The sequence below is a fragment of the Sorex fumeus genome, unplaced genomic scaffold, assembly GCF_029834395.1.
Source record: "Sorex fumeus unplaced genomic scaffold, SorFum_2.1 ptg000039l, whole genome shotgun sequence".
NCBI lineage: Eukaryota > Metazoa > Chordata > Mammalia > Eulipotyphla > Soricidae > Sorex > Sorex fumeus.
Genome location: NW_026606096.1, coordinates 27043470 through 27068679, shown reverse-complemented (window position 1 = coordinate 27068679; position 25210 = coordinate 27043470). Strand labels below are relative to the sequence as shown.

General features: G+C 49.1%; 1 protein-coding gene and 1 non-coding gene across 4 annotated transcripts in view; one reads left to right on the top strand and one right to left on the bottom strand.

Moving 5' to 3' along the window:
- The window catches only part of FHDC1 (FH2 domain containing 1), a 47022-nt gene that overhangs the window by 13501 nt on the left and 8311 nt on the right, over nt 1–25210 (top strand). For all 3 annotated transcript variants that reach the window (XM_056118974.1, XM_056118972.1, XM_056118973.1), the window contains exons 3-10: nt 4588–4649; nt 5345–5447; nt 14302–14387; nt 14473–14573; nt 16903–16973; nt 17068–17175; nt 19700–19770; nt 23118–23235. In XM_056118974.1, the coding sequence (XP_055974949.1) occupies nt 4588–4649; nt 5345–5447; nt 14302–14387; nt 14473–14573; nt 16903–16973; nt 17068–17175; nt 19700–19770; nt 23118–23235 (720 nt within the window). The remainder of the gene's footprint in view (nt 1–4587; nt 4650–5344; nt 5448–14301; nt 14388–14472; nt 14574–16902; nt 16974–17067; nt 17176–19699; nt 19771–23117; nt 23236–25210) is intronic.
- On the bottom strand, nt 22963–23097 carry LOC130028442 (small nucleolar RNA SNORA72). The gene has a single exon (XR_008793180.1). It is a non-coding gene; the product is annotated as a small nucleolar RNA SNORA72 (small nucleolar RNA).

Sequence of the window (25210 nt, the reverse complement as noted above, 5' to 3'; positions counted from 1 at the left end):
AGTCTGGCCCCGGAAATCTGCCTTGCTTTTAAGCAAACAGGAGTCTCTCCCAATTGCACCCAGGCTCCACTTGCCCCCTCCCATTGTTTGAGCACCCCCCTAGGGTGATATCACTCCTTTGGGGAAACACCTAGTTAACCAGTCATCAAAGAGGGATCTGCAGAGCGGGTGGCTCCCAGACTAGGTGGAATCTTCAGGACCCGGGAGACTGTGTCTCAGGAGAGGGGAGGGGGTTTGGTTGAGGTCTGCAGGGAGAGTCTGGGGGGATGGTGGCGGTTGCCCAACACTCGGGCTGCTGAACTCTCTGCTCGAGCATGGTGAGGTTTGGGTTGGTGTCCTCAGCAGTGCCAAGCCGAAACAAAAAGATTAAGATGATAAATGTGAGTAGCACTGTAGCACTGTCCTCCCGTTGCTCATTGATTTGCTCTAGCGGGCCCAGTGACATCTCCACTGTGAGACTTGTTGTTACTGTTTTTGGCATCTCGAATACGTCACTTGTAGCTTGCCAGGCTCTGCCCTGCCAGCGAGATACTCTCGGTTGCTTGTCAGGCTCTCAGAGAGGGGCAAAGGAATCGAACCCTGGCTGGCCGGGTTGGCTGCGTGCAAGGCAAATGCCCTACCCGCTGTGCTATCCCTCTGAAGATCCACAAATAAGCTATTTTTGTTGTTTGCTTCATACCACACCCAGGAGTGTGCTGGCTGATGTTCTTGGGGACCAGAGACAGCGCCCAGGGTGGAACACAGCCCAGCAGCATCCGAGGCAGGCGCCCTAAGCCCTTTCTCCCATCTTCCCAGCCTCCAGTTGAAACTGTTGACTCAAACCCAGTCATGTCTTTTTGCTAAAGAGAGTGAAGGGAGGCGAATTTGGTAGCAGACTGAAAGGCAAAAGTATGGAATCATCGAGAAAAAAATGAGAGGTTGATTACTGCCCTTGCTTGGTTGGCGCTTCTCAGGCCGTGCAGGGGAGACTGTGTTTCTGCATCAGGTGCCCCTTATGGCCTAGTGGGGTCCTGCCTGCCTGTCATTCCCGGGTGTTCACACAGACAAAGGGACAGGGGCTGGCGGGGAGCCAAGGTGACTGCCTCAGCACTGTCCCCAGCGAGTCTCCGGGGAGCCCCACACAGCACCCCATTGTTTGCAGAGGACTGAGATAAGCTCAATTACCTGGTCGGTGATGACCCTCTGCAAAGGACCTTCCTGAGGCTTCTAGAAGGCTCTAGATGGATCCAGTGTGATTCCCTGAGGAAGGAGACACACAGTGCTGAGGGACAGTTGGGACAGTTCTCTCAGGGTCCTGCTATTTGGTTTTGATGGTGACCAGCACCCCCCAGGGTGATATCACTCATTTGGGGAGACACTTATATCTGCAGCCTGTCACAGAGACTGTGGTGTCCGTGGTCCAAGTTGTGTCCTGCACTGGGAGGACATGATCTCTCCAGCATCCCAGAGGGGTGACTTGGGGGTCACTAGGGATTTTGAAGCCTGGCCCAGGGGTGGGGTTAGGGGCTGTCCCCTTTTTGTTGGAAGCTCCCCTCTGGGAGTATCGGGGGTGGGGCACGGGACTCTGGCTCCTATAATCTGCTCCTAGAATCTCAGCCGTAGTGAAACCCTCTGAAACGGGGGTCACAGGGAGCCTCTCTCCGAGGTTTCCGTATCCCGTAGGAATAGCAGGCGATGCCCCCCTCACCTGCCCTATGCTACACTGGCTAGCATGGTGCGTCAGGGAGCCAGGGGTGAGTGTGGGACTGGGGGAGTAACCATAATGAAAGGGAGAAATATTTGAAAGCCAAGGGCGAGGCAATGAAAGACTTAGGTCAGGTCGAACGCCTCACCCAGACACCTGACCTTGTGGGTTTTCGATTCCTGGGTTGTGGTGAACACGATTTTCTGTCCTCGCCAACGTGGATTCCTCTCTGGGTGCAGGTTTGCCCCTTAAAGGCCTGGTTTCACTCTCTCCCTCCCTCCTGCTGCCCCTCGCCAGGATTCCTGGAACTGGAGTTTGCTGGAGAGTTTACTTTATGGTTGGCAGGTGATTGTGTTAACAAGAAGTCAACCCTTAGGATAGTAAATAATATGATTGTTTAAGATAAGTCTTCAAAAGAAGGCAGCCCTTGGCTTGTAAAATTTAACCTCAGAGCCAGGCAGAGCCTTCCCTTCCTTCACTTCAGTCTGGGCTCCCGCTCATAAAAGTCCAAGCAGGAATTTCATGGAAACCAAGTGGATCACAAACCCGCAGAAGGCAGGGCTCCTTTTGCCAAACACCCAGAGGAAGGAGGAGCAGCTTAAATTTTTTTGTTTGTTTGTTTGTTTGTTTTTGTTTTTTGGGTCACACCCAGTTATGCACAGGTGTTACTCCTAGCTCATGCACTCAGGAATTACACCTGGTGGTGCTCGGGGACCATATGGGATGCTGGGAATCGAACCCAGGTCAGCTGCTTGCAAGGCAAACACTCTACCTGATACTATCACTCCAGCCCCCAGGGGGAAGAGCAGCTTAAAGGCGTTTTTTTTTTTTTTCTCTCCAGGACTCCTCCAAAGGAGAGATAAGTGATTTGTCTCCCCAGCTTCCTATAGGGTCTAATCTGTGGTTTGATAAACACTTTTGCCTGGTCTGGGAGAGAGAACTTCAGGGGCTAGAACTCAGGATTTGCACCCAGGAGTCTTGGTTTGATACCCAGAATGGCATGGTCCCCCAAATATCCCTGAGAGTGGGCCTGGGAGCAGCCCCTGAACCCAGTCGGTATTACCCAAAACAAACTAGATCTGATTATATAAGTGTATCATTCAAGAGTGTTTGGGGGGATGCTGATATTTTAATATTCATAAAATAATATTCATTCATTTCATTTCATTTCATCATCCTGTTAATCGTCGATTGCCTCGAGCAGGCCCCAGTAACGTCTCTTTCATCCTAGCCCTGAGATTATATTCACGGCTCTTTAGGAGAATGAGACCCATCATTGTTACTGGTATTTGGCATATTTGGTACGCCATGGGGAGTTTGCCAGACTCTGCCCTGTGGGCAGGCTACATTCGATAGCCTGCAAGTTTGTCCAAAGTAGGAATGAGATAATAAGATGTCATTTAAAAAAAGTTCTGATAAGATGTTGCGCGGCCGCAAATGCGGCCGCGCGGTTCCGGGATCTGGATTTTATAGTCTCTGAGTCTTGGCCGCTGATGGGATTACACGGCGCCAGGGGGCCAGGTGGTGGGTGTATAATAATATTAGGCATTGAAAACCAGATTTGTATTTGGGGAATCATTCTCTTAAAAATTAGTGTTATGGGGCTGGAGCAATAGCACAGCAGGTAGGGCATTTGCTTTGTACATGGCCAACCTGGTTTTGATTCCCAGCATCCCATATGGTCCCCCAAGCACCACCAGGAGTAATTCCTGAGTGCATGAGCCAAGAGTGATCCCTGTGCAACACTGGGTGTGACCCAAAAAAGAAAAAAAAAATTAGTGTTATGGGGCATAGAAACAGTCCATTATTTTGAAAAGAATGACAGGGGTTGGAGCAAAAGCACAGTGGGTAGGGCATTTGCCTTGCACCTGGCTGACCCGGGTTTGATTCTCAGCATCCCATATGGTCCCCTGAGCACCGCCAGGAGTAATTTTTGAGTGCATGAGCCAGGGTATAACCCTGTTGCATCACCGGGTTTGACCCAAAAACAAAAAACAAACAAACAAACAAAAAAGAATGACACAGCTAAATCCTCCCAGAAGAGGATTTGAGCTGAGAACCCTGGGCCCTTCTTGGAATGGGGGCAGGCGGACTCCTCTTCCTGCCTGGAAGCCCAGGAGCCCTCACCCACCCGGGTACCCTCTGGCCTAGAAATGGTCCAGCTCCACCACTGAACCTCATGGAGCCGCAAGCCACCAAATCATTCCAGTTGCATAGCTCCTGGAGTGTGCAGCCGCATGTACAGCCAGATTTTATGGTACTGTCAGCCCAGTAGGGACATAGCAATGTGATGGGAAAATTGCATAGAAGACCACCAAGCTCAGTGTATAAAAAAAACACACAAGCCTCAACCAGCACCAACCAGCTCAGCAAATCTTCACCATCATGAGATAAAGCAATTATCACAAATTGACTTTCATTGATACATTTTTTTATAATTCCATTTGCCTTTTGTTGTAACGAGCATTATGAAGTAAGTTTGTTTGCGCCTGCTAAGGGAGCAGACTTTTGTGGTGGGTGGAAAACTGGGGACACTGGTGAAAGGAAGGTGACGCTTATGACAGGATTGACATTGGAATATTGAATGTCTGAAGCAACTGTATTATGAACAGTTCTGTAAACCACAGTATTATAAGAAGAAATAAATGAGTGTTTGGGGTCCAGAGAGATAGTACAATGGATAAACCACTTGCCTTGTACTCAGTTGACCTGGGTTCAATCCCTGGTACCACATACGGTTCCTCAAGCCCTGCCAGGAGTTATCCCTGAGCACAAAGCCCTGGGCACACCTGAGTGCATCCCACCCACCCACCCTATTCCACATGAGTGCTGTGTTTTTATAGCTTTCACTCTCATCCTCCCTCCAGTTCCTTATTTCAACTTTATCATCTTTTTTTTTCCAGATTACCATCTTGGATGCAAAACGGAGCATGAACATTGGGATATTTCTCAAGCAATTTAAGAAGTAAGATGTTTACCTGCTTCTGAAACATTAGTCATAGTCTGCTGTCATCAAGGCAGTCTGTGAGCTTGGCCCTGCAGAGATGCAGAAGCTGAGAGGAGAGAAAGTTGCTCTCAGCCCTGCAGGGCCTTCTTAGAGCTCTGATGAGTCTGCCAGTCTCTATTCCTTCCTGCTTCCCCTTCCTCAGTGGCTGGAGGAACTGGGAGCCTTGCCTGGGGTGGCTGTTCAAGTTGGCTGTCATGTAGATGTATCCTTTTGTGTGGCCCCTGAGTTAAACTTGAGTGTTTTATTTTTTTAATGTGGGGGAGCAGTAGTGGGCCACACCCAGCTGTGCTCAGGGCTTATCCTGGCTCTGTGCACAGGGATCAGGCTGATAATGCCTGAGGAACCATATGGGGTGCCAGGGATAAGGTGGGGGTCCACGGAGTCAGTTGCACTCTCTCTGCGACTCCTAAACTCGAGTGTTGCAAGGAGAGTATTCTGCAGGGATTCTAGTGAGATCGAGAGATTCTTCCCTTCTCTTAAAGGAGACTCCCAGTGATGTGCCTCTTTGAGCCTTTTGGGGTGCTCCAGGATGTCTTTCAGGGACCTCCAGTGGGAAGTCAGGGTCCCCCTTCCCGTGGCCGTGGGAGTTGTGAGAGTGCCTGGGATGGAGAGAGGTGACTCTGTGCCCTCAAACCCGCCTCTGTGCCGTTCAGGTCTCCCCAGTCCATTGTAGAAGACATCCATGAAGGAAAGAGTGAGCATTATGGAGCAGAGACCCTGAGAGAAATCCTTAAGCTTTTGCCAGAGTCGGAGGAGGTAAGGAGTCTGGGTGTGTGGAGATGAGGGGGGCTGGTCAATGCGTCATGCTCTGGGGGCATCAAAATCCACATGGGACAGGCCCGCTCTGACCTGCATCCTGAGTTTTCACACATCAAAGGAGCACATGACCCAGTCCAAAGAGATGGAGACGCAGGTGGGAGCTGTGTCCTTCCCTGAGGAACTGAGAGTGCTTCTTAACTCAGTGAACGTTCCCGGTAAAGGGAAGATAAAGATGCTGATGTCATTGGCTTGTTGAGGGGATTAAGCCAGTTACGCACCTAGCATGGTACTTGACATATGACACTCAGTACCTCTTGCTGGCTGTGTCTGTCACCAAACCCTGATCCTTGCTTTGGGAAACCCAGATTATTGTATAATACAGGTATTTTTGGTTTGGTTTGATATGGTTTGGGGGCTGTACCTGACTGTGCTCAGACTTTCCTCCCGGCTTCCCCCAGACTTTCCTCCCTGCACTCAGGGATAATTCTCAGCAGTGCTCAGGGGACCAGATGGGGGTGTCAGGGATTGGGAACCGGAGTTGGCTGAGTGAAAGGCAAACACCTACCCTGCTGTACTATCTCTCCAGTCCCCCAGATAGCACTGTAGCACTGTACTCCAGTTGTTCATCGATTTGCTCGAGCGGGCACCAGTAACATCTTACAACAAATTGTGAGACTTGCTGTTACTGTTTTTGGCATATTGAATACGTCACGGGGAGTGTGTTAGGCTTTGCGGTGCGGGCAGGATACTCTCGGTAGCTTGCCAGGCTCTCTGAGAGGGATGGAGGAATCGAACCCGGGTCAGCTGTGGTCATAGCAAACACCCTACCCGCTGTGCTATCGCTCCAGCCCGGGCCTTAAGAGATCAATAAGAGATCAACAAATTTTTCTATCTACGCCCCCCCCCCCCACACCAAACTGTGCTTTTTTGCCAAAACACAAAGAAAAGAATCAACTCAACTGGAAAAGGGATTGTGTCCTAATATAGAAATAGTTCTTAAATGTTGATTAAAAAAAAACAACAACAACAAAATACAGACACAGAACAATAGCCGTTTACAGAATTTTTTTAAAGAGTAAAACAACCACTTTGGCCTAAACTTGAAGAGATGGGCAAGAGGCTAACAAAGGCAATTAATGGAATAGACTCAAGCACCTCAAATTGCCGTGATGATAATATGGTCTCACAAAGTAGTATATATGCCTTTTTTTTTTCTGACCAAACTTTAATTCTTTGCTGTTTTGGGTCACACCCGGCAATGCACAGGGGTTACTCCTGGCTCAGGACTTACTCCTGGCAGTGCTGGGGGACCATATGGGATGCTGGGACTCAAACCTGGGTTGGCTGCTTATAAGGCAAATGCCCTACCTGCTGTGCTATTGCTCCAGCCCCTCTGAAAGAATTTTTGAATTGTTAAGAATGTGATAGGGAATTGATTGGGGGGAAAATTAGGGAAAATATTACAAAAGTTCCCAAAGTGTGATATTGTTTTCTATGTCTGATATGATCCTGGTGAAATTTCAGTAGGAAGTTGCATGAATATTTGTGACTTTAATGTCTGAGTGTTTTAGAAAAGAGTAGAAGTTACCCTTTCTCTGCCAAGTGCCCATTCTCCCACCCCACCCCATGCTTCATCCCAGTCTAACTGCTGCATCGTGACTTCTGTTCCTTGCTCACAGTTGGCAAGGAACATACAGTGCCAATCCGAATGTCCCAGAGGTTCACCAGTTAATCCCGGTCTCTCTCCTAACCCACCTTGCTCTCGACCTCAGCTTTCCTCTTTGCATATTGGTGTCACTTAGTGCTTATATCCCCTGGGCTAGGTAAACAACACCAAATAAGCGGAAGAGAACCCAGAGCCAGGTAAGCGACATCAATTAATTGGTAGCACTTACTAATTTTAGTAAAGGATCTCAAAGAGATGAGGGAGGGATGCAAAATCAGAATTTGCCCTGAGTCTTATCCACTGAACAGTCCTCAATCTTCCTTTCCGGCAAAGCGTGGCTATTCAGTGGGCAAAGAGACAGTACAGGGGTTGAGGCACTTCCCTTGCCCATGACTGACCCTGAGTCGATCCCCAGGACCATATATGGTTCCCTAAGCACGTCCAGGAATGGAGGCGCCTCCCGGGTCTAACTGCTTCAGAGCACAGAGGCAGGAGTAAGCCCTGAGCACTACTATGACCTCCCAAAACAAACCCCAGGAAGTAAATGAGCATCCCCAACCTCATTTGGGTGGAGAGTGTGTCCTTTGAATGTCAGGGCTAACACCTGACTCTGGGCTGTGGACTTGCAGCTGGCAGTGCTCAGGGAATCATTTGGTGCTGGGAAGTCAAAATCTCTCCAATTCTACGTAATTTGAATTTTTTAAAAATTGGGGGACCCAGGATCCACTGGATGTGGCTCACGTGGCAGAGCATGTGGCTGGCTATATGAGGCCATTGGTCTGACCACACAACCCCTCACGCACTGTGGGGGTGCCCTTCCAGGCCTCCCAATGATTTGATTGTTCTAGGAATCAAATCCTGCTTGAACTTTGGACTTGGCTCCATCTGGCTGCTCTGTTTTCCACTCTCCACTGGCCTGCTGTTTTTTTTTTTTTTTAATTTGTATTAGTGAAACACCATGGGGTACAGTTGCAGACTTACAATTTGTGTGCTTGGGTTTAAGTTATACAATGATCGAGTACCCATCCCTCCACCAGTGCCCATTCTCCACCACCACTGATCCCAGTATCCCTCCCACCCCCCATCTCCCCCCATCCCACCTTTCCTCTGTGGCAGGGCATTCCCTTTTGTTCTCTCTCTCCTTTGGGGTGCTGTGGTTTGCAAAAGAGGCATTGAGTGGCAATCATGTTTGGTCTATAGTTTACTTTCAGCATGCATCTCCCATCCTGGGAGGATCCTCCCAACACCCTTTATTTGGTGCTCCCTTCTCTATCTGAGCTGCCTTTTTCCCTAGCGTGTGCGGCTGTCCTCAAAGCCATGGAGTAAACCTCCTGGTACTTATCTTGGCTATTCTTGGGTGTTAGTCTCCTATTTTGTTAAAGTAACATGTTCCCCAGATGAATGCAGTCTTTCTATATCTGTTCCTCTCTTTCTGACTCATTTCGCTTAGCATGATACTTTCCATGTAGTACCACTTGTATGTAAATTTCATGACTTCATCTTTTCTAACAGCTACATAGTACTCCATTGTGTAAATGTACCAAAGTTTCTCTAACCAGTCCTCTGTTCTCGGACACTCAGGTTTTTTCCAGATTCTGGCTATTTTAAACAGAGCTGCAATGAACAAACAAGTGCAGATGTGACTTCAACTATACTTTTGTGCCTCTCTGGGATATATTCCCAGGAGTGGTATTGCTGGGTCAAATGGGAGCTCAATTTCTAATTTTTTGAGAATCATCCATACTGTTTTCCAAAAGGGCTGAACCAGTCAGCATTCCCACCAGCAGTGAAGGAGGGTCCCTTTCTTGTCACATCCGTGCCAACACTGGTTGCTTTTGTTCTTTTGGAAGTGTGTCAGTCTCTGTGATGTGAAATGATATCTCATTGTTGTTTTGATCTGCAGCTCCCTGATGATTAATGATGTAGAGCATTTTCTCATGTGCCTTTTGCCTGCTGGGTTTTTAATTGAGAATCAAATTTGATCACGTGCCTGTCTGAGTTCAGGAAAGCGGAATTTCAGACTCTGCTACAGACAGGCAAGGGGGCAGGTGCTGCTGCCTGCCGGGAAGAGGCGGCAGATTCCGGAGACAGTTGCCTTGACTTCTTTGCTAATGTAGAACATCCAAAGGTGATTCAAGATGGCAGAGACTAAGGAAGACGGAGGGATCCTTCAAGGAGGCGGGATAGCTGTCAGAGGCTTGTTTTGGAAGAACTCAGTTGAATTTTGTAGGGGATAGAATTCTAAGGAAGAAAGGCAGGCTAAACAGGCCCGTGCACATCCATCTCTGCAGCATTCAGGGCCCAAGAAAGTACCCTGTTGTGCCAAAGGGGCCCCTTTGCAGCTGCTCCAGGGTCAGCCTCAGCTCCAGTCACTTGCTGCCTCCTTGTTACCAGTCCCGACTCTGAGCTTCAGTGCACCATGTCCCCCCAAACACAGCCCCTGGGCTTCCTTCAGCGAGAACCTCCAGAGTCTGTGCTGACTGAGGAAGCCACTCCAGACTCATATCCTGAAGGCAGAGAGAGAGTATAGCGGTTGGGGCACTGACTTTGCAGCCAAACTCGATTCCATCCCCAGCATGGTCCTCAGAGCCGGCCAGGAGTGTTCCCTGAGTGCAGAGCCAGGCACACGCGCACACACACACACACACACACACACACACACACTCGCGCGCGCGCGCGCGCGCGCGCGCACACACAAAGAAAAGACAAAAGACAAGAAAAGGACTGACATCCCTGCACAGACAAAACTGACTTTGTTCCTGGTCCTGTCTGGCCTTGGGCAACACCCAGACCTTGGAAAGTGGAGGGCTAAGAGAGCGAACTAGGAATGTGTAATAAGTAATCGTCATGAATAAATAATAAATACAGAAAGAGTATCGGTGGCCAGGGGTTTCCCAGCCCAGGTTGGATACTCCTTTTTAGCACAAGAAGAAACTGCTGGTATCACTTTGGCCTTGTGTTCCAGGCTCTTGGTCAAGGAAGTGGTCTTTCAGAATGGGCTCAAAACCTGGCATGAAACATCAGTAGATTCTAGCTAGGGTGTGTGTGTGTGTGTGTGTGTGTGTATAAGTGTGTGTGCACAAGCATACATGTGTACGTGTGTGCGTGTGTGTGCGCATGTATGTGTGTGATGCATGTGCATACGTGCATGTATATGTGTGTCTGCACTCACTTGTGTGTGCGTGCGCTCGTGTATATGTGTGTGTTTGTGTGGTGTGTGTGCGCACACACGCATGCATGGACTGAACCCACACAGCTCCCACAGAGAGCTTGTCTAGTGGTCCAGGAGAGCAGAGCAGAGGGGAGGTTTCAACCTGCTCTGCCCCTCCCCCAGCAGCGCCCTGTGGGCTGCCCCACCTCCTTTGGAGGAAGGAAGGGCAAAGGTTCTCAGAAGAGCCTCCCCCGCCCCGCCTTCCAGCACCTCTGATGTCAGTGTCCCGGGACCTGACCCGCCCCGCTGGAAACTGCGGAAACTCCTCTTTCCCGTGTGGGCAGAGGTTACTTGTCTGTGGCCGGCAACTGGTGCGCTAGGCTAGGCCCTGGTTCATCTTTCTGCTCGCATCCCAGAGGAAAAAGATAGTCTCAAAAATAAAAGCACTTCCAAGAGTGCTCTTTGTCCTAAAATTAACCCAGAAAGATAGGGGGAAGGAGAGATGAGAGGGAAGCCTTGTGGGCCAGGACAGGGAGCCCCCGGGCTGAGATCTTCCTTGGGGGTGGGGGGCGGGGGGGGGGTGGGGTACGGCAGTGCCTCCTCCCTCCCTGGGACGGGGACCCAGGGGAAGGTTCTGATCTCTCAGGACCGGGATGGAGAGCCCCCTATCTATCATCTATCCTGATTCTCACTTCCCATCCTGTTGGGCGGGAGGGACAGGGAAAGCCCAGGGGTTTCCTGGTCGTGTGTCTGCTGTGGAAGAATTGCTGTCCAGGGCTGTGTGAGTGGAATTACACAGGATCCCGAAGGCCTGTCTTTGGGAATGTAGGAATCTTTGGGAGGAAGCAGGGACTCGGGCTTTGTGTTCTGGGCTTATTCCTGGCTCTGTGCTTAGGGATTCAGGGGTCACTTCTGAGGAGGCTCAGAGCAGCCAGGGTTGGAACCAGGGTCAGCTTTATGCAAAAGCGAGTGCCTTCCAGGCTGTGCTATCTCTCCCGGCCCTGGGATGTTTCCAATCAGATTGTTGCTGTTGGAACAGACACAGGCCCAGCAGGGCCCTAACGAGTCTCCTGGAACAGTTCGCAAAATGCGGCCTGGTGCTTGAGAACTGCTTTCTGATGATGAGAATGTAGAATAATTACAGGGTTTGCTCACCTCTCTTTACCTCCCTACCACCATGAGGACCATAATCCCTCTTAATGAACATAAATCTCATTATGAAATGGAATTAAGAACGGTATACATGGCATTCAAGTTAAATCCTCTCCTCCCCCCCATCAGAATCTATAACTGTGTTTTGCTCATGATGTAAGTGAAGGGGATGAACTGGTGCTCAGTCACAGGTTAGTACATTGCACCAAAGTTGCACCCGAGTGGACTTAGCATGATCTGCTCTTTCACGCTTGGCACAAGCTGGTGCCGTCCAGAGTTTTGTACGTGTTTACAAGGATGGGCTTGCGGAAGGGGCAGCCCTGCTCTGCCCTGTCCACCTCTCGTGGGCTGCACAGATAGGACAGGGGGTTAAGGCACTTGAATTTCATGTGACTGACCCCAGTTTGCGTCCCCAGCACCACAGTTTGTCCCTTGAACATTGCTAGGGGTCACTCCTGAGCACAGAGTCAAGAGTAACCGCTGAATACCACCAAAGGTGATCTGAGCCATTCCTTCCCCAAAAAAACTCCAGAAATTCCATCTGCCATTATTTTAATCCAAGCTGAAAATGGTCAGTTCAATCCAGACCTCTAAAAGAGGGTGAAGTCATGCTATCTTGTGAATTGCTATTCTTTGCCCATTTTATTGAAAGTCTTTTCCTGTATTTTATATTTATGCAGTAAAAATATATATTATCCAGGGGGCTGGAGCTATAGCACAGCAGGTAGGGCATTTGCCTTGCATGCGGTCGACCCGGGTTCGATTCCCAGCATCCCTTAAGATCACCTGAGCACCGCCAGGAGTAATTCCCGAGTGCAGAGCCAGGAGTAACACCTATGCATCGATGGGTGCGACCCAAAAAGCAAATACATATATATACATATATATACATATATATATATATATATTCCAGTTTCACTGAGAATTAGTTGCCATTGTCCACTGCTGCCCCCCCCCAAAGGAATCTGAAAAACTGAACATGATATTAGGGTGAACCTTTGTGCAGTTCATAATTGGTGTCACTATTTGAGATTGTGGATCTTTGCAAATACCCCCTGCTTGGTTTTTGCAATGATAATCTCCTATATGTGAAGAGACTTTAGAAGTCAAGCTATTTTTGTGGGCCTCCAGTGTATTGAAAGAAAGAGAGGAAGCTTTAGAAAGAATCACAGAAAGTGGTTGATGCTTAGTGGACTCCAAGGTGGTCTGCTGTGCGGGTCAGTCCCCAGACCACTCGCTGCCCAGTGGATTTGACAGAACACTTCCTCTGGCTGCAGTCACAGGAGTTTTTGCTCAGCCTTCTGGAAAATGGCTGACTTGTTAGCTGAGAAACTTTGAAATATTTGCATAGCCTTCCTCCCAACCTGCGGGCTGTTTGGCCATAGTCCTCTTTCAGAACTTGGTTTTCTCTCCTTTTTTTACTGGGGGCGAGACGGCGGGTGTGTCTGGGTGATACCCAGTGGTGCTCAGGGACCATATACAGTGTCTGGTTTCAAACAGGGATGAACTGCTTGCAAGTAAGTACCTTTCCCTGTACTATTTCTCAGGTCCCTGTTTATCATTTGGGGGGGTTGGGGCCAGATTTGGCAGTGCTCAGGGCTCACTCCTAACTATGCTTGGGGGATCATCTGTGGTACCAGAATCAAATGAGGGTTGGTCAAAGCAGTCACATGTGAGGCAAGTGCCTTACCTCCTAGTCCATATCTCTGGCCCTCTCTGTATTAAAGTTCACTTGAGGGAACTTTATCTGTATGACAAATAACTTTGTTTTATAAGACTAATAATATTGGTCACTGTAGACATCCTGGTCAGTAAGAGTGGACAGTAGAGGAATATAACCATCCTCCCACTTCAGGGCTTTGGGGCCTTCCCAGTTTTCTTCTGTGTGTGTGTGTGTGTGTGTGTGTGTGTGTGTGTGTGTGTGTGTGTGTGGTATGAGCTTGGAGCCTTGGGCATCCAAGACACTTAAATACCTTTAGGAGGCCAGAGAGATAGTATGATGGGTAGGGTTTTTGCTCCCTGGCATCCCATATAGGTGGTCTCTCTGTATCCCCAGGAGTAATTTTTGAGCACAGAGCCAGGAGTAACCACTGATTTTGGGTGTGACCCAAAAATAGAACAAACAAACCCTTTATAGACACATGATCCCGGGATGCGGCTCAGTGATAAAGAGTGGGTTTTACTTGGATAAAGCCCTGGATTCAAGATCCAGCATGGCTAATAGTAACAATAATGATAATAATAATAATCAGATGATGAAGAAGAAGAGGTGTCTCACTGTACTTCCTCCTTCCTTACCTGTTTTGTGGGGAGGACACCTTGACCATTGGTTTTTGATGGTTCAGGCGTTTCCTTGTGCTCTGCAGTTGGAGAACCCGGCGTTTGCAATAGCCCTTCCTGCAAAGAGAACGGAGGGGACTTACCTGCAGGTTTTGTATTTGAGCTGGCCCAGAAGCATTGTTCTGACCCAGATACTCCAAGTTCGACCCATTTTCCTCTCAGAGTCTTCCCTGCCATCTTTTTTCTTCTTCAAATGATCTCACTCCCAGATGAAAACTCCCTGAACCTCCTTATCATGCATTCGACGGTCATCTCTCAGCTTCCTGAAGTCACTCCTCCCTGACAGGGGCCTGAGGAGTCCTGGCTCTCTGTTTCTATGGGAGTCTCGCAGCAGCTTTTCTCCTGAGGGGACTGGTGCTTCTTTTCAAGACAGGGCCTGTGAGGCTCCCCTATCCCACCTTTTTTCAGGGGGCCATTTTTACTGACTTGAACTTAGCCCTGAAATTCTCTTTCCTGAAAGGAATTTTTAAGATGAAATTTAAAATAATGTTACCTTGGAGTCCTAAAAATTTGTTTTTCTCTCTCTCTCATTTGTCTTTTAGATAAAGAAATTAAAATCCTTTGGCGGCGACGTGTCCAAGCTGTCCCTGGCAGACTCCTTTCTGCACTATTTAATTCAGGTGCCAAAGTAAGACTCGCTGGCCCTTGTCCTTCGCAGGGTTGGGCTGCCACTGTCAGGATAGCCGACACCACAGCGTCTCTTTGTTTTTCAGCTATTTACTTCGGATTGAAGCTATGGTGCTAAAGAAAGAATTTTTACCTTCTTGCTCTGCTCTGTACACAGATATCACAATCCTAAGAACTGCTACAAAAGGTAAGTTCACACCAGATTCTCTGTATCAGGGGTCTTTATGAATTTGGTAACCATTTCAACTATCCATTGAAATTACAGCTGGAAACTCCCAATTTGGGCACGCTCTCAGAGGGAAATGGAATTTGGCCAGGGCTGGCATTCCAGGTTTATTTCCTCTTACCTCACTCTAGCTCATTAATTATTGAGTTCATTGACCAGCCAATTAATGCGTATATTATCCTCCTGTGAAAGGTTTCAGACAGCTCATGCTTCAGAGTAAATCCACTGACTGTAGCTCATCCTTGTCCATCGCCTTGTGTCTATAGTGTATGTGGAGTCTCTGTGTGGTGTGGGTCGTGTTTGTGTGTGCCTCTTTGTGGTGTGAGTGCATAGTGAGTGTCCATGAATGGGGTGTGTGGGGAGTGATTGTGTGTGTGTATGTGTGTGTGTGTGTGTGTGTGGCATAGTATCTCTATGTGGTGTATCTGTAGAATTTGTATAGTGATTACCTGTGTGTGGGTAGAGGTGTGTGTATGTGTATGGTGTGGATAGTATGTGAGTATGCATAGTCTAGTGTGTGTGTGTGTGTGTGGTGTGTATGGGATATCTCAATAGTGTGTATGTGGGAGCATCTATGTGTGGTGCATGTGGGATATGTATATGTGTTTGTGTGTCTGTATTTGTATGTTTGTGCTTGTGTGTATATTTTGGGCTCTGGCCCCTGGGAATCCAGAACTGACTTTCTAGAAGACTACTAATGCCTGCCAGCACTCAGTGGCTCTCTTGTCTGCCTGGCTCCTCGTGCTTCTCCTCTGGTGTCTTCCCCTGGTCACTCCCCTCCAGACACACATCTGGTGGCTGCTTACCTTTAAGAGGACTAGTCGCTCCTTTACCTTCCTTCACTGTTTGCTCTTCCCTGTTTACTTGGGAGACCCTCCTCGGCCTCGCTCCCAGCTCTCACTCCCTCGGGCGGGAACCTTGCTGTCTGTGTGGCTGCCGAGAAGACAGGTGTGTGCATGTGTGTTTGTTTTCTTCATGCAGGCTGAGGGTTTTGGCGTTCCCTCACCCCCATCTCCATCTTTCCTCAGTGCCACAGCCCTGTTTCTGCTGTTATTTTCTGAATTTCTATTTTGTACGGTAGAATTTTGTTTTTGTTTTTTTTTTAATTTTTATTTGCTTTTCCGGTTTGGTTGTTCAGGGGATCCTAGAAACCCATGCAGCGATCAAGTTCAGAGAGGCGACTAGGAATGAAGTGATGTTTTCCTGCTTTCCATAGAGAGAATTTTTCTTTTGCTATTTCTTCCCTTACTGAGGCGAGGGCAGCAACTTTAGAAGGAGGAACAGTTCTGTTCAACTAGAGACAGGAAAATATGTTTTCATATTGAGCAGTGCACACGTGTGAGCATGAGCGTGGCGGAAGTGTTTATCTCACTCCCCTGCGAAAACTGGCCTTCTTAGATAAGACATTATAGGCAGTGATCCAATTATAAGTTTCTGAAAGCAACATGCAACTTAATGACGTCTACTTACTGCAAAAATATGATAGTGACATTACCTCTACCTACTATACTTTAAAATTGACCCTTTTTAGTTTTGTTAAATACATGAACACTTTGAAATATTGCTTGTTTACATAGGTGTGTGTGCAAAGATTGTGTGCAGAAGGAGCTAGTTTGCCCATAAATCCCTGTGATGATCGAGGTCCCTCATTTAAAGGCTTCTCTCTAAGCCTTTAAGACAGTCGAAATGAAAGGTGGAGTTTTGAATAAAATGGAAAGATGCTCTGGGGAACTAGCCCCAAAGGTGGGTGCTTTGCAAGTTATTTACATGTTCCCCCAGTTTGTTTATTTTTTTTAACTCCTCATAGCTCACAAACTAAGCCACATACAGCCTTGCTTTTCACAGTCCCTGAGTTCCGTGGGTGTGGTCTCAATGCCTACGAATGGAAGCGGAAAGACGACGTGAGAGGCCCAGATACTATTCTTCCTTCCACATGGCCCTCCCTGAGCACACTGCTGGGAGTAGCCACCTGATCTCTGCTGGGGCTGGCCATATAAATTAAAAACAAACAGAAAAGAATTAAGCCATGAGAAAAAAAAGAAAGATAGTCCTGAGCTTCATATATGGTATCCATTGGACCTCTGGGTTTTCCGCTGCTTCAGTGGTCCCGTGACAGCTGCTGCCGTTCAGGATGGGGAATCCAGCCCGAGGCTGCCCCAGAATGACCTCTGTGGCCTTTTCCCATCCTTGTCAGCAGTAGGGGTGGGAGCTGGCCTCCCACACACTGGCACCTGAGCGTGGGAGCCGGCTGCAGGCTCCCTCGGACACTGCACTGTGTTCTCACCCGCAGAACTGATGTGTTGCGAGGAACTGCATTCCATACTGCACCTGGTGCTGCAGGCCGGCAACATCATGAACGCGGTGAGTGGGCTCAGGAGGGCCTCCATTCGCAACTGTGTCTGAAGCTCCATGCAGATCTCTTTATTTTTGCTTTTCTTTGATTTGCTTTCCTTAGGGAGGATATGCCGGCAATGCGGTAGGATTTAAACTGTCATCTTTGCTCAAATTGGCGGACACCAAAGCCAACAAGCCCGGCATGAACCTTTTGCACTTTGTCGCTCAGGTCTGTGGCGGGGCTTAATGGAGAGAGAGAATTGGTGGGCGGTCGAGGGGGGGGTGTGGGAGTGGTGGTGGGGAATCAGAGAAGGTTCAGAGCAGGACCAGGCTTAAGAAAGTTGGCAGAAGCACACACACACACACACACACACACACACACACACACACACACACACACACTTTGCAAATTCCTGAGCTGAGCTGCTCCTGGGGTTAGAGGATTGGTGGGAAGCCGAGGGGCTGGGGAACCCGCTTACCGAGGATTCCAGGCCTAAAGCTGGGGATTTGCGGTGCAGGCTCTTGCCAGGGGGCTGCCAGCTGAACTTTGTGGCATTGGGCAGGACTGCCGCGTTTGTTTTGTGTTGAGGACTAGAAGGCCATGTGGAAGCTGGACTGGAGAGTGAGATATGGGGATCACTCCGGGTGGCCGTGGGCTTACCTTGTTTGGAGAAGGGGAGACGATGGAGGCGGAGACTTTCGCTCCTCAGTGGCTTGCATCTGGCCGGTTGCATGCAGAGAGTCAGAGCAATAAGGATCGCCCTGTCACTGTTCCCAGAGAACCGAGGGCTGGGGGTCGAGCAGTGGAACCAGTGTGCAAGATGGGGCCTTTTCTTTATTGCTGGTGCTTCTCTACACCAGTGGCTTAATCTCGGGATGCCCCATTTCCTGTTTAAAAAAGCAACAACAGGGGCTGTTTAAAAAGCGATAGTACAGCGGGTAGTAGGGCGTTTGCCTTGCACATGGCCGGGTTTGATCCCCGGCATCCCATATGACCATGATATAGCCATTGCATCTCAGTAAACCCTGAGCTTACTGGGTCTGTCCCCAAAAGCAAAAAAGAATAAATTTTTTTAAAAAAAGCGACAACAGGTGCCAGAGCAATAGTACAGCAGGTAGGGCTCTGACCCAGGTTCAATCTCAGGCATCCCAAATGGTGTCCTGAGCACCGCCAGGAGTGATCCCTGAGTGCAGAGCCACGAGTAAGCCCCAAGCAACTCGAGGTGAGGCCAAAAATATGAAAAAAACCCATATATATGCATATATATGTATATGTATATACATATATGTATGATTATATATGCATATATATATAATTTTAAAAAGGGATAATGAGCACTGGAGAGATAGTCCAGGAAGTAAGGCCCTTGCCTTGCATTCAGCCTCTTCTGTGGCAACCCTGGTTCTATTCTCAGCACCACAAACGGTCCCCGAGCAGGAGTGAACCCTGAGGAACCTTGAGCACAGAACCAGGACTAAACCCTGAGCCCCCAAGCCCAAAAATTAAAGCTTAAAATGATATTAGGAGTGACACTGTTTTCTAACATTCGAGATGCCTTGGTCACATGTCCTTATATGGCATTTGATTCTCCAGGGAAAGTCTTAATTTCCTCCTATTCCTTAAGATCTGCCTCTGGGATTGGATCCTCATGACCCTAACAAGCCCCTCGGTTCCCTTCCTTTTGTGTCACCCCTCACTGAAGACCCTCCTTTTCTTCCCAAAGTACTATCTCTCTGGCCCCAGATTTGTTGGGGACGGGGGCAGTGGGGGCAACACCCAGCAGTGATGAGGGATCACTCCTGGCTCTGTGCTCAGGGATCACTCCTGGTTCTGTGCTCAGGGTTCACTCCTGCTTCTGTGCTCAGGGATCACTCCTGGTTCTGTGCTCAGGGATCACTCCTGGTTCTGTGCTCAGGGATCACTCCTGGTTCTGTGCTCAGAAGACCTTATGTGGTCCTTGGGATCAAACCCACATGGGTTGTACACAAGGCTATACTGCCTCTCTAGGCACAATTTTCTTGTTGCTCCCCGACCCTTTGTTGTCGCTCTGGTGTGCATAGGCTGTTACGCATATGGTCCTCATACCGGGGATCATACTGTAGAGCCAGGGATGGTATTTGGTGGTGTGGGCCCTCCCACGCATGTCTTCAGAACACACCACTCTAGTGGTCTCCTGCTGAGCCACTTGGGCTTTGGGCAGTTCCTGCCCACTTTGTGTCTCAAGGTGCTGGGTGCACTCAGTCCGGCCACGCAGGGAAGTTCCCTAGGTTGGTTACTGCTGCCTCCCTCCTGCCTTCTCACATTCTCTGAGCAGGTGAAGAAGCTGAAAACCCCCGTGGCTCATGCACTTTCTGATTAAGCTCATTTTGCAAACTGGTTGAACTGGCCAAGGTATCTCTGTTATTTGAAGGCAGACCCACAGGTATGGGTGGTATTTAAGCAGAATATATGTGATTCTCTTAGCCACAATGGGCCTTGGTAAGCCAGCCACCTCCTTCCATTGAGTTTTTCTGTATCCTGTGTCAGGATCTGTTGCTCTGGGAAGTTAAATACACCTGAGAGTAAGGGATTTCTGGTAAATGTGACTAAGAATACTGGAGTTCACGGCTCAAGGAATGACACTGAATGTAACAAGCAGAAAAAATTAATGAGCCTGGTGATGATCAGGTTCCTTTAAAACTTAAGAAATGGATTGTCTTCCTGGGGTGAGAGAAATTTCTGGGTTTTTTTTTTTTTTTTTTTTTTGTTCTAGGAAGCCCAGAAGAAAGATGCTGTTCTTCTCAACTTTTCTGAGAACCTGCGTCACGTCCAGGAGGCTGCGAGGTACGCTGGGAGGCCTAGAGTGGGTGGTGAGGGGTCCCGTGTTCAAAACCCTCCTACACCACTCTGCAGACCGGGTCCCACCTTCTGGATTCGAGTCGAAACTTTGACCAGTTTTTCCCTCCTGATCTTTCAGAACTTCCTTTCATTTGCTTACAGAGAGAGAGAGAGAGAGAGAGAGAGAGAGAGAGAGAGTGTGTGTGTGTACGCGTGCGCATGTCTGTACACATATGTGCATGCCTTTGGAATTGAGAGGTTTTGAAAAACTAATCCTCCTCTTTATTTTTCCTTTAAATACTTTTGAAGTAAAATATATTTTTTCCAAGAAATGTATCTAGAGAAATATGAGGGGAGAGAGCAGAAGAGAGCTGTGTGTTCAAGAGAGAGCGTGGGCTTCTCCAGAGGGAGGGGAGAGTCGAAAAGATACAGGTGAGGTTGAGATACAGGCCAATTACCAGGGTGGGGAATGAGCCTAATCCTCACTTTTAATCTAAAAAGACTGATTGCAGTCTGTATTAATGAATATCATCAGTGTAAAAAATGCATACGGATTAAGAACTTCTAATCCCTCCACACCCAGCAGATAGAGTTCAAACAATGCAGCCAGTTGCCCTGGGAGTTGGTATCTATCAAGCTCTCCCAGCCATACATCACTGTTTCCTGGTAGAACCTAACATGGTACATTTATTTTCTATTGCATTAGGACTTGGAGCCTGGCCAAGGGCTGAGCGAGGATCTTGTTTTAAATTAGTCACTCGACTTCACAGAGAAAGTGAAGAGCTCCAGTTACATGCCTCGAGTCTGTTTCTGGTCCTAATATAGATGTGTGTTTTGTTGGCCTCTGACGGGTGCGATGTTGAGTTCTGTTTGCATTCATTTATTTGTTATTTTTTAATCAAGGGTGCTTCCCAGTGGTGCTCAGGGGCCCCGGGGCCACTCCACATGATACTTAGCCTGGCCCTTAGGGCCTGGCCATGTAGGGCTGCTTGAACCAGCAGGTCGATAGAGGGGGTGGAGGGAGTGGAGGGGATGGTGCTGGGGAGAGCACCAAGGCTATACCAGCAGGTTTCTGGGTGCCGTGTGGTCCTAAGACTCGAACTTGGGGCCTCACATATGCAAGGCATGCACTCCAGCCCATGTAAGCCCTCTCCCCAGCCCCTATTTTGAGTCTTCTTTTGAAATGTACCTGTGTCCAGTGGTAAGGGACAGTAATGTGCTATATTTGTACATTTGCTGGTTTCCAGCTTTTAGCAGAGTGTTACCAAATGCCGCAGGTTGAAAAAGAGATACCCCAAGCAGGCTTTTATGCACCCCCTCTATATCAGCCCAGTTCACATTCTAGGTTTATGATTTGAGTAACTATATCCATGTAGGGCAGCTCTGAGCCATTCATGTCTAAACACATGAATCATCGCTTTTTCACTCCAGCCCTGTCATTGGCCAGTAGCTCCCTGCTCCTGACTGTGGAAAGCTAACCACAGATTACATGTCTTTTCCGAAGTGAGATTATCAGTCCCAAGGTATGAACAGTTCCTAGATCATGTTTACAGATAGCCAGATTAGACCCCCCGAGAAGGATCCTCTTTCAAGATGCAGACGGCCAAGGCTGTGAATTACTGAACAAAATTTGTCTGAGAGTAGTTTCCCGCTGACTAACAGAAATGTCTGCAGAAGATGAGAGAGAGAGAGAGCATGACGCCATGCAACAGACACTCTGGCCAGATTACACCGGGGAAGTTTTGCTCCATATTAGCTTGGAAAAAGGCATATTCAGTAAGGTTTTGCTGTGTGTTTGGCACACTCTGTGATTCTCAGGGCTTACTCCTATCTCTGTACTCAGGCATCTCTCCTGGCAGTGCTTGGGGGACTATGTTTGGTGCCAGGGATTGACTGTGTGCAAGGCAAGTGCCTCAACCTCTGTCCTATCTCTCCAGCGCCAGTAAGGTTTGTTGTTGAGTTGAAATGAAAGACTGGGGCTGGAGCAATAGTACAGCAGGGTAGGGCATTTGCCTTGCATGCAGCTGACCCGGGTTTGATTCCCAGCATCCCATCTGGTCCCCTGAGCACCGCCAGGAGTGATTCCCGAGTGCAGAGCCAGGAATAACCCCTGTGCATCGCTGGGTGTGACCCAAAAGGCAAAAAAAAAAAAAAAAAAGGAAAGGCGAAGTATACTGGGAAGGACAAACAGGTACATCAGCTGGTGCCAACGTAGGTGGAAATGATTGTGCAATAGAACCATTAGAATGGAAAATTAGAATGGACTGTGTGGAAGCTGAGAACATCCTCAGTTAGGAATTTGCTTGTTGTATTCCACTTGGATTTTAGGTCTCTCCTCTTTGCTTTCCCAGGCAGCTGCCACATCATTTCACTGCATTTCTCTGAATCTCCACTGGGTGTAAGCCTGGCCACCCACCTTCCCTCCCCCGGCCGCGGCCCTGGCAGCCTGTGCGTTCTCCATGTGCTCACTGCGGCTCTGGCCGAGTGGGGAGGGCGGTGTGAAGTCTGTTCAGTGTCTCCGCGTCCCCCAGAGCATCAGGCTTGTCAGCCCGGGCTGCCTGGCTTTCCTTAAGCCGGAGCTTTTGAGTTTCTGTTCAAGTAGCCAGAGGAGACATAAAGTATCTGAGTCCTCCAGGCTGCTGTTCGTCTTGGAGCTCCACAGGGCAGTGCTTGGCCCACGGGTGCTAGTCTGTGGGGTCAGTGCTCTGGTGTGGCAGTGTGGTCCTGAGGGACCCCCAGGGCCATTCCCCAGCCAGGCGAGGGGAGGTGGCTCACATGGTGTCTGGGATCAAACTCGGGGTCTCGTGCATGCTGGGCCTGTCTCCCACCCTTTGAGCCACCACCCACCATCTTAAGACATCCGGGGTGCTCCGCCCTCATGCAGAAAAGCTTTACAAGGCCAGTGATCTCGCCCGCAAGAACAGCCCACAGCCAGCTCTCCGGCTTGTTTTGATTTTTAGTTTGGAGGCCGCACACGGTCGTTCCCAGCTCACTAGTTCCAGGGTTCCTATGGTGCCATCTGCAAAGACCACTGAGCTGTCTCAGCCCCAGCACACGCAGCCCACAGTGTGTGTTTGCACCAACACCACGAGCCTCTCAGGCCCCAGGGTGGATGCTCCTGTCCTGCCTCTGAGGCTGATGGGGGGCCTTGTGTGACACCTGGACCACTTGTCCACTCGCCCCTTTTTCCTTTTTTTGATTTATCACCGGCATTTCTCAGACCAGACTGAGGTAGATAAAAACTAGGTCTGAGCGCACACACGTGGTCTTGTCAGGGCGAATGTTTAGCCCATCCTGAGTATCACAGAATCAGAAAAGCGAGAATATTTGCAGTCGCCCCTTTCTTCCTACAGATTATCTCTGGATAACACTGAGGCCGAGCTGCACTCGCTGTCTGTCAGGACGAGATCTCTGAGGGAAAACATCCAGCATGATGGCGAACTTTGCCGGCAGATGGAAGATTTCCTTCAGGTCGGTGAATGATGCTAGCCCAGCCGTTGGGTTTCCCCTTCCAGCCACACCCCAGGCTGCTGGCACTTGCGCATGTGCATGTGTGTGTCTGTGTGTGTGCGTGTGTTTCTGTGTGTGTGTCTGTGTGTGTCTGTGTGGTCATCCCATATCTATCAGGGGAACCATGTTGGCCATTTTTCATGGGCTCACCAGAACCTAGACTTGAGGTGTCTGTGGAGACCCCCTGTTTTCCCTCCCTGCTGAGCCAAGTGATGCCCCCACTGCAGCAAATTGCCTCATGGCAGGCAAATCAGCTCAATTTGGGGCCCCTGCCCCAGATTGGGGCATTCCTGCCTCTCAGCCTGGCAGAATGAAGCTCTGTGGAAACTGGCCAGGTACCTCAGCCCCCCCACCATGGGCCATTCAGCAGGCACAGAATGGTGGTGTCCATGCACACCCTGAGCCCAGCAGCCCCGCAGGGCGTGTCAGGAGGCTCAGAATAATCTCCCCGGAAAACAGCCAAGTGCAGTGGTTGGTGACAGCTCACCGTGACTCATCATCACTCGTCTGACAGGACCCTTCCATCGGCCTCATTAAAAAAAAAAAGTGGCACCTTATCAGGCTTCGGTGGAAGATGGGCTGTGACCTGAGATGGGCCAGATTGGGGTCCAGGGGAGCCAGGCCAGGGCCCCGTGGAGGCACCCCCCATGCTTGGCTTCTTGTCAAGCTCTGTAGCTGTGTAGGCGCTCTGGCGGCCGTCAGCTGATGCCAGATTTGGTTCGGCTCTGCTGTCTTCTTTTTTTCTTTTTAATAATGGGTGTTCTGGTACTCGGTTCCAAATATAACCCAGCCCGAGTTTTCACCTTGGAAGTGCTCAGAATTCCCTCTGAGCAAGACAGCCCGGCAGACACCCCCACAGGAACGCTCCTAGTAAGGAAGCCCTCGGCCGGCAGCATGCGCCGGCAGCTGACGTCAAGCCAGACTCGGGAAAAGCCCAGTGCGTGCCGGATTAGAATCCTGGACGATGCACCCCTGCTTCTGGCGTTCAATGCCAATACCTTCTGCTGAACTAGAGTGCTGGGAGGTGGACGGTGAAAAGCAGCTTGCCTTAAGCCCTACTTTGGCAATATTTTGTATTTTGTTTTGGTTTTGGCTTTTGGGGTCACAGCAGTGATGCTCAGGGGTTACTCCTGGCTCTGTACTCAGGAATTAACTGCTGGCATTGCTTGGGGAACCATATAGGATGCCAGGTCAGAGGCATGCAAGGCAAATGCCCTATCTGCTGTACTATCACTCCAGCCGCTTTATATTTTGTTTTGGTTTTGGTGCTCCACCCGGAGATGCTCAGATCTTATGCCTGGCTCTGCACTCAGGAAATACCCTTGGCAGTGCAAGGGGGACTATATGGGATGTCGGGGATCAAACCCACGTTAGCCATTTGCAAGGCAAACTCCCCGCTGTACTATCTCTCTGGCCCCCTAATTTAAAACTTTGATCTGCAAACTCTTTTTTCTGATATTTAAAACATAATTTGGAGCTAGAGTGGAGAGGGTGTTTGCCTTGCATGCAGCCAACCTGGTTCAATCCTCAGCACTTTCAGGAGTCATTCCTGAGTATAGAGCCAGGAGCAACCCCTGAGCATCACCGGGTGTGACCCCCAACCCCCCCAAAAAAACCCCATTATTTATTTATTTATTTATTTATTTTTGCTTTTTGTGTTACACCCAGCAATGCACAGAGGTTACTCCTGGCTCTGCACTCAGAAGTTACTCCTGGCTGTGCTCAGGGGACCATATGGGATGCTGGGAATTGAACCTGGGTCAGCCTCGTGCAAGGCAAACACCCTACCCGCTGTGCTATCTCTCCAGCTCCCCCCATAATTTATTATTATTATTATTGTTGTTGTTGTTGTTGTTGTTGTTATTACTTGGGGCGGCTTTTTTCCCTTTTCCTTCGTGGTGCCAAATACTGAGCCCGAGCCTCACAGGCAGAGCTG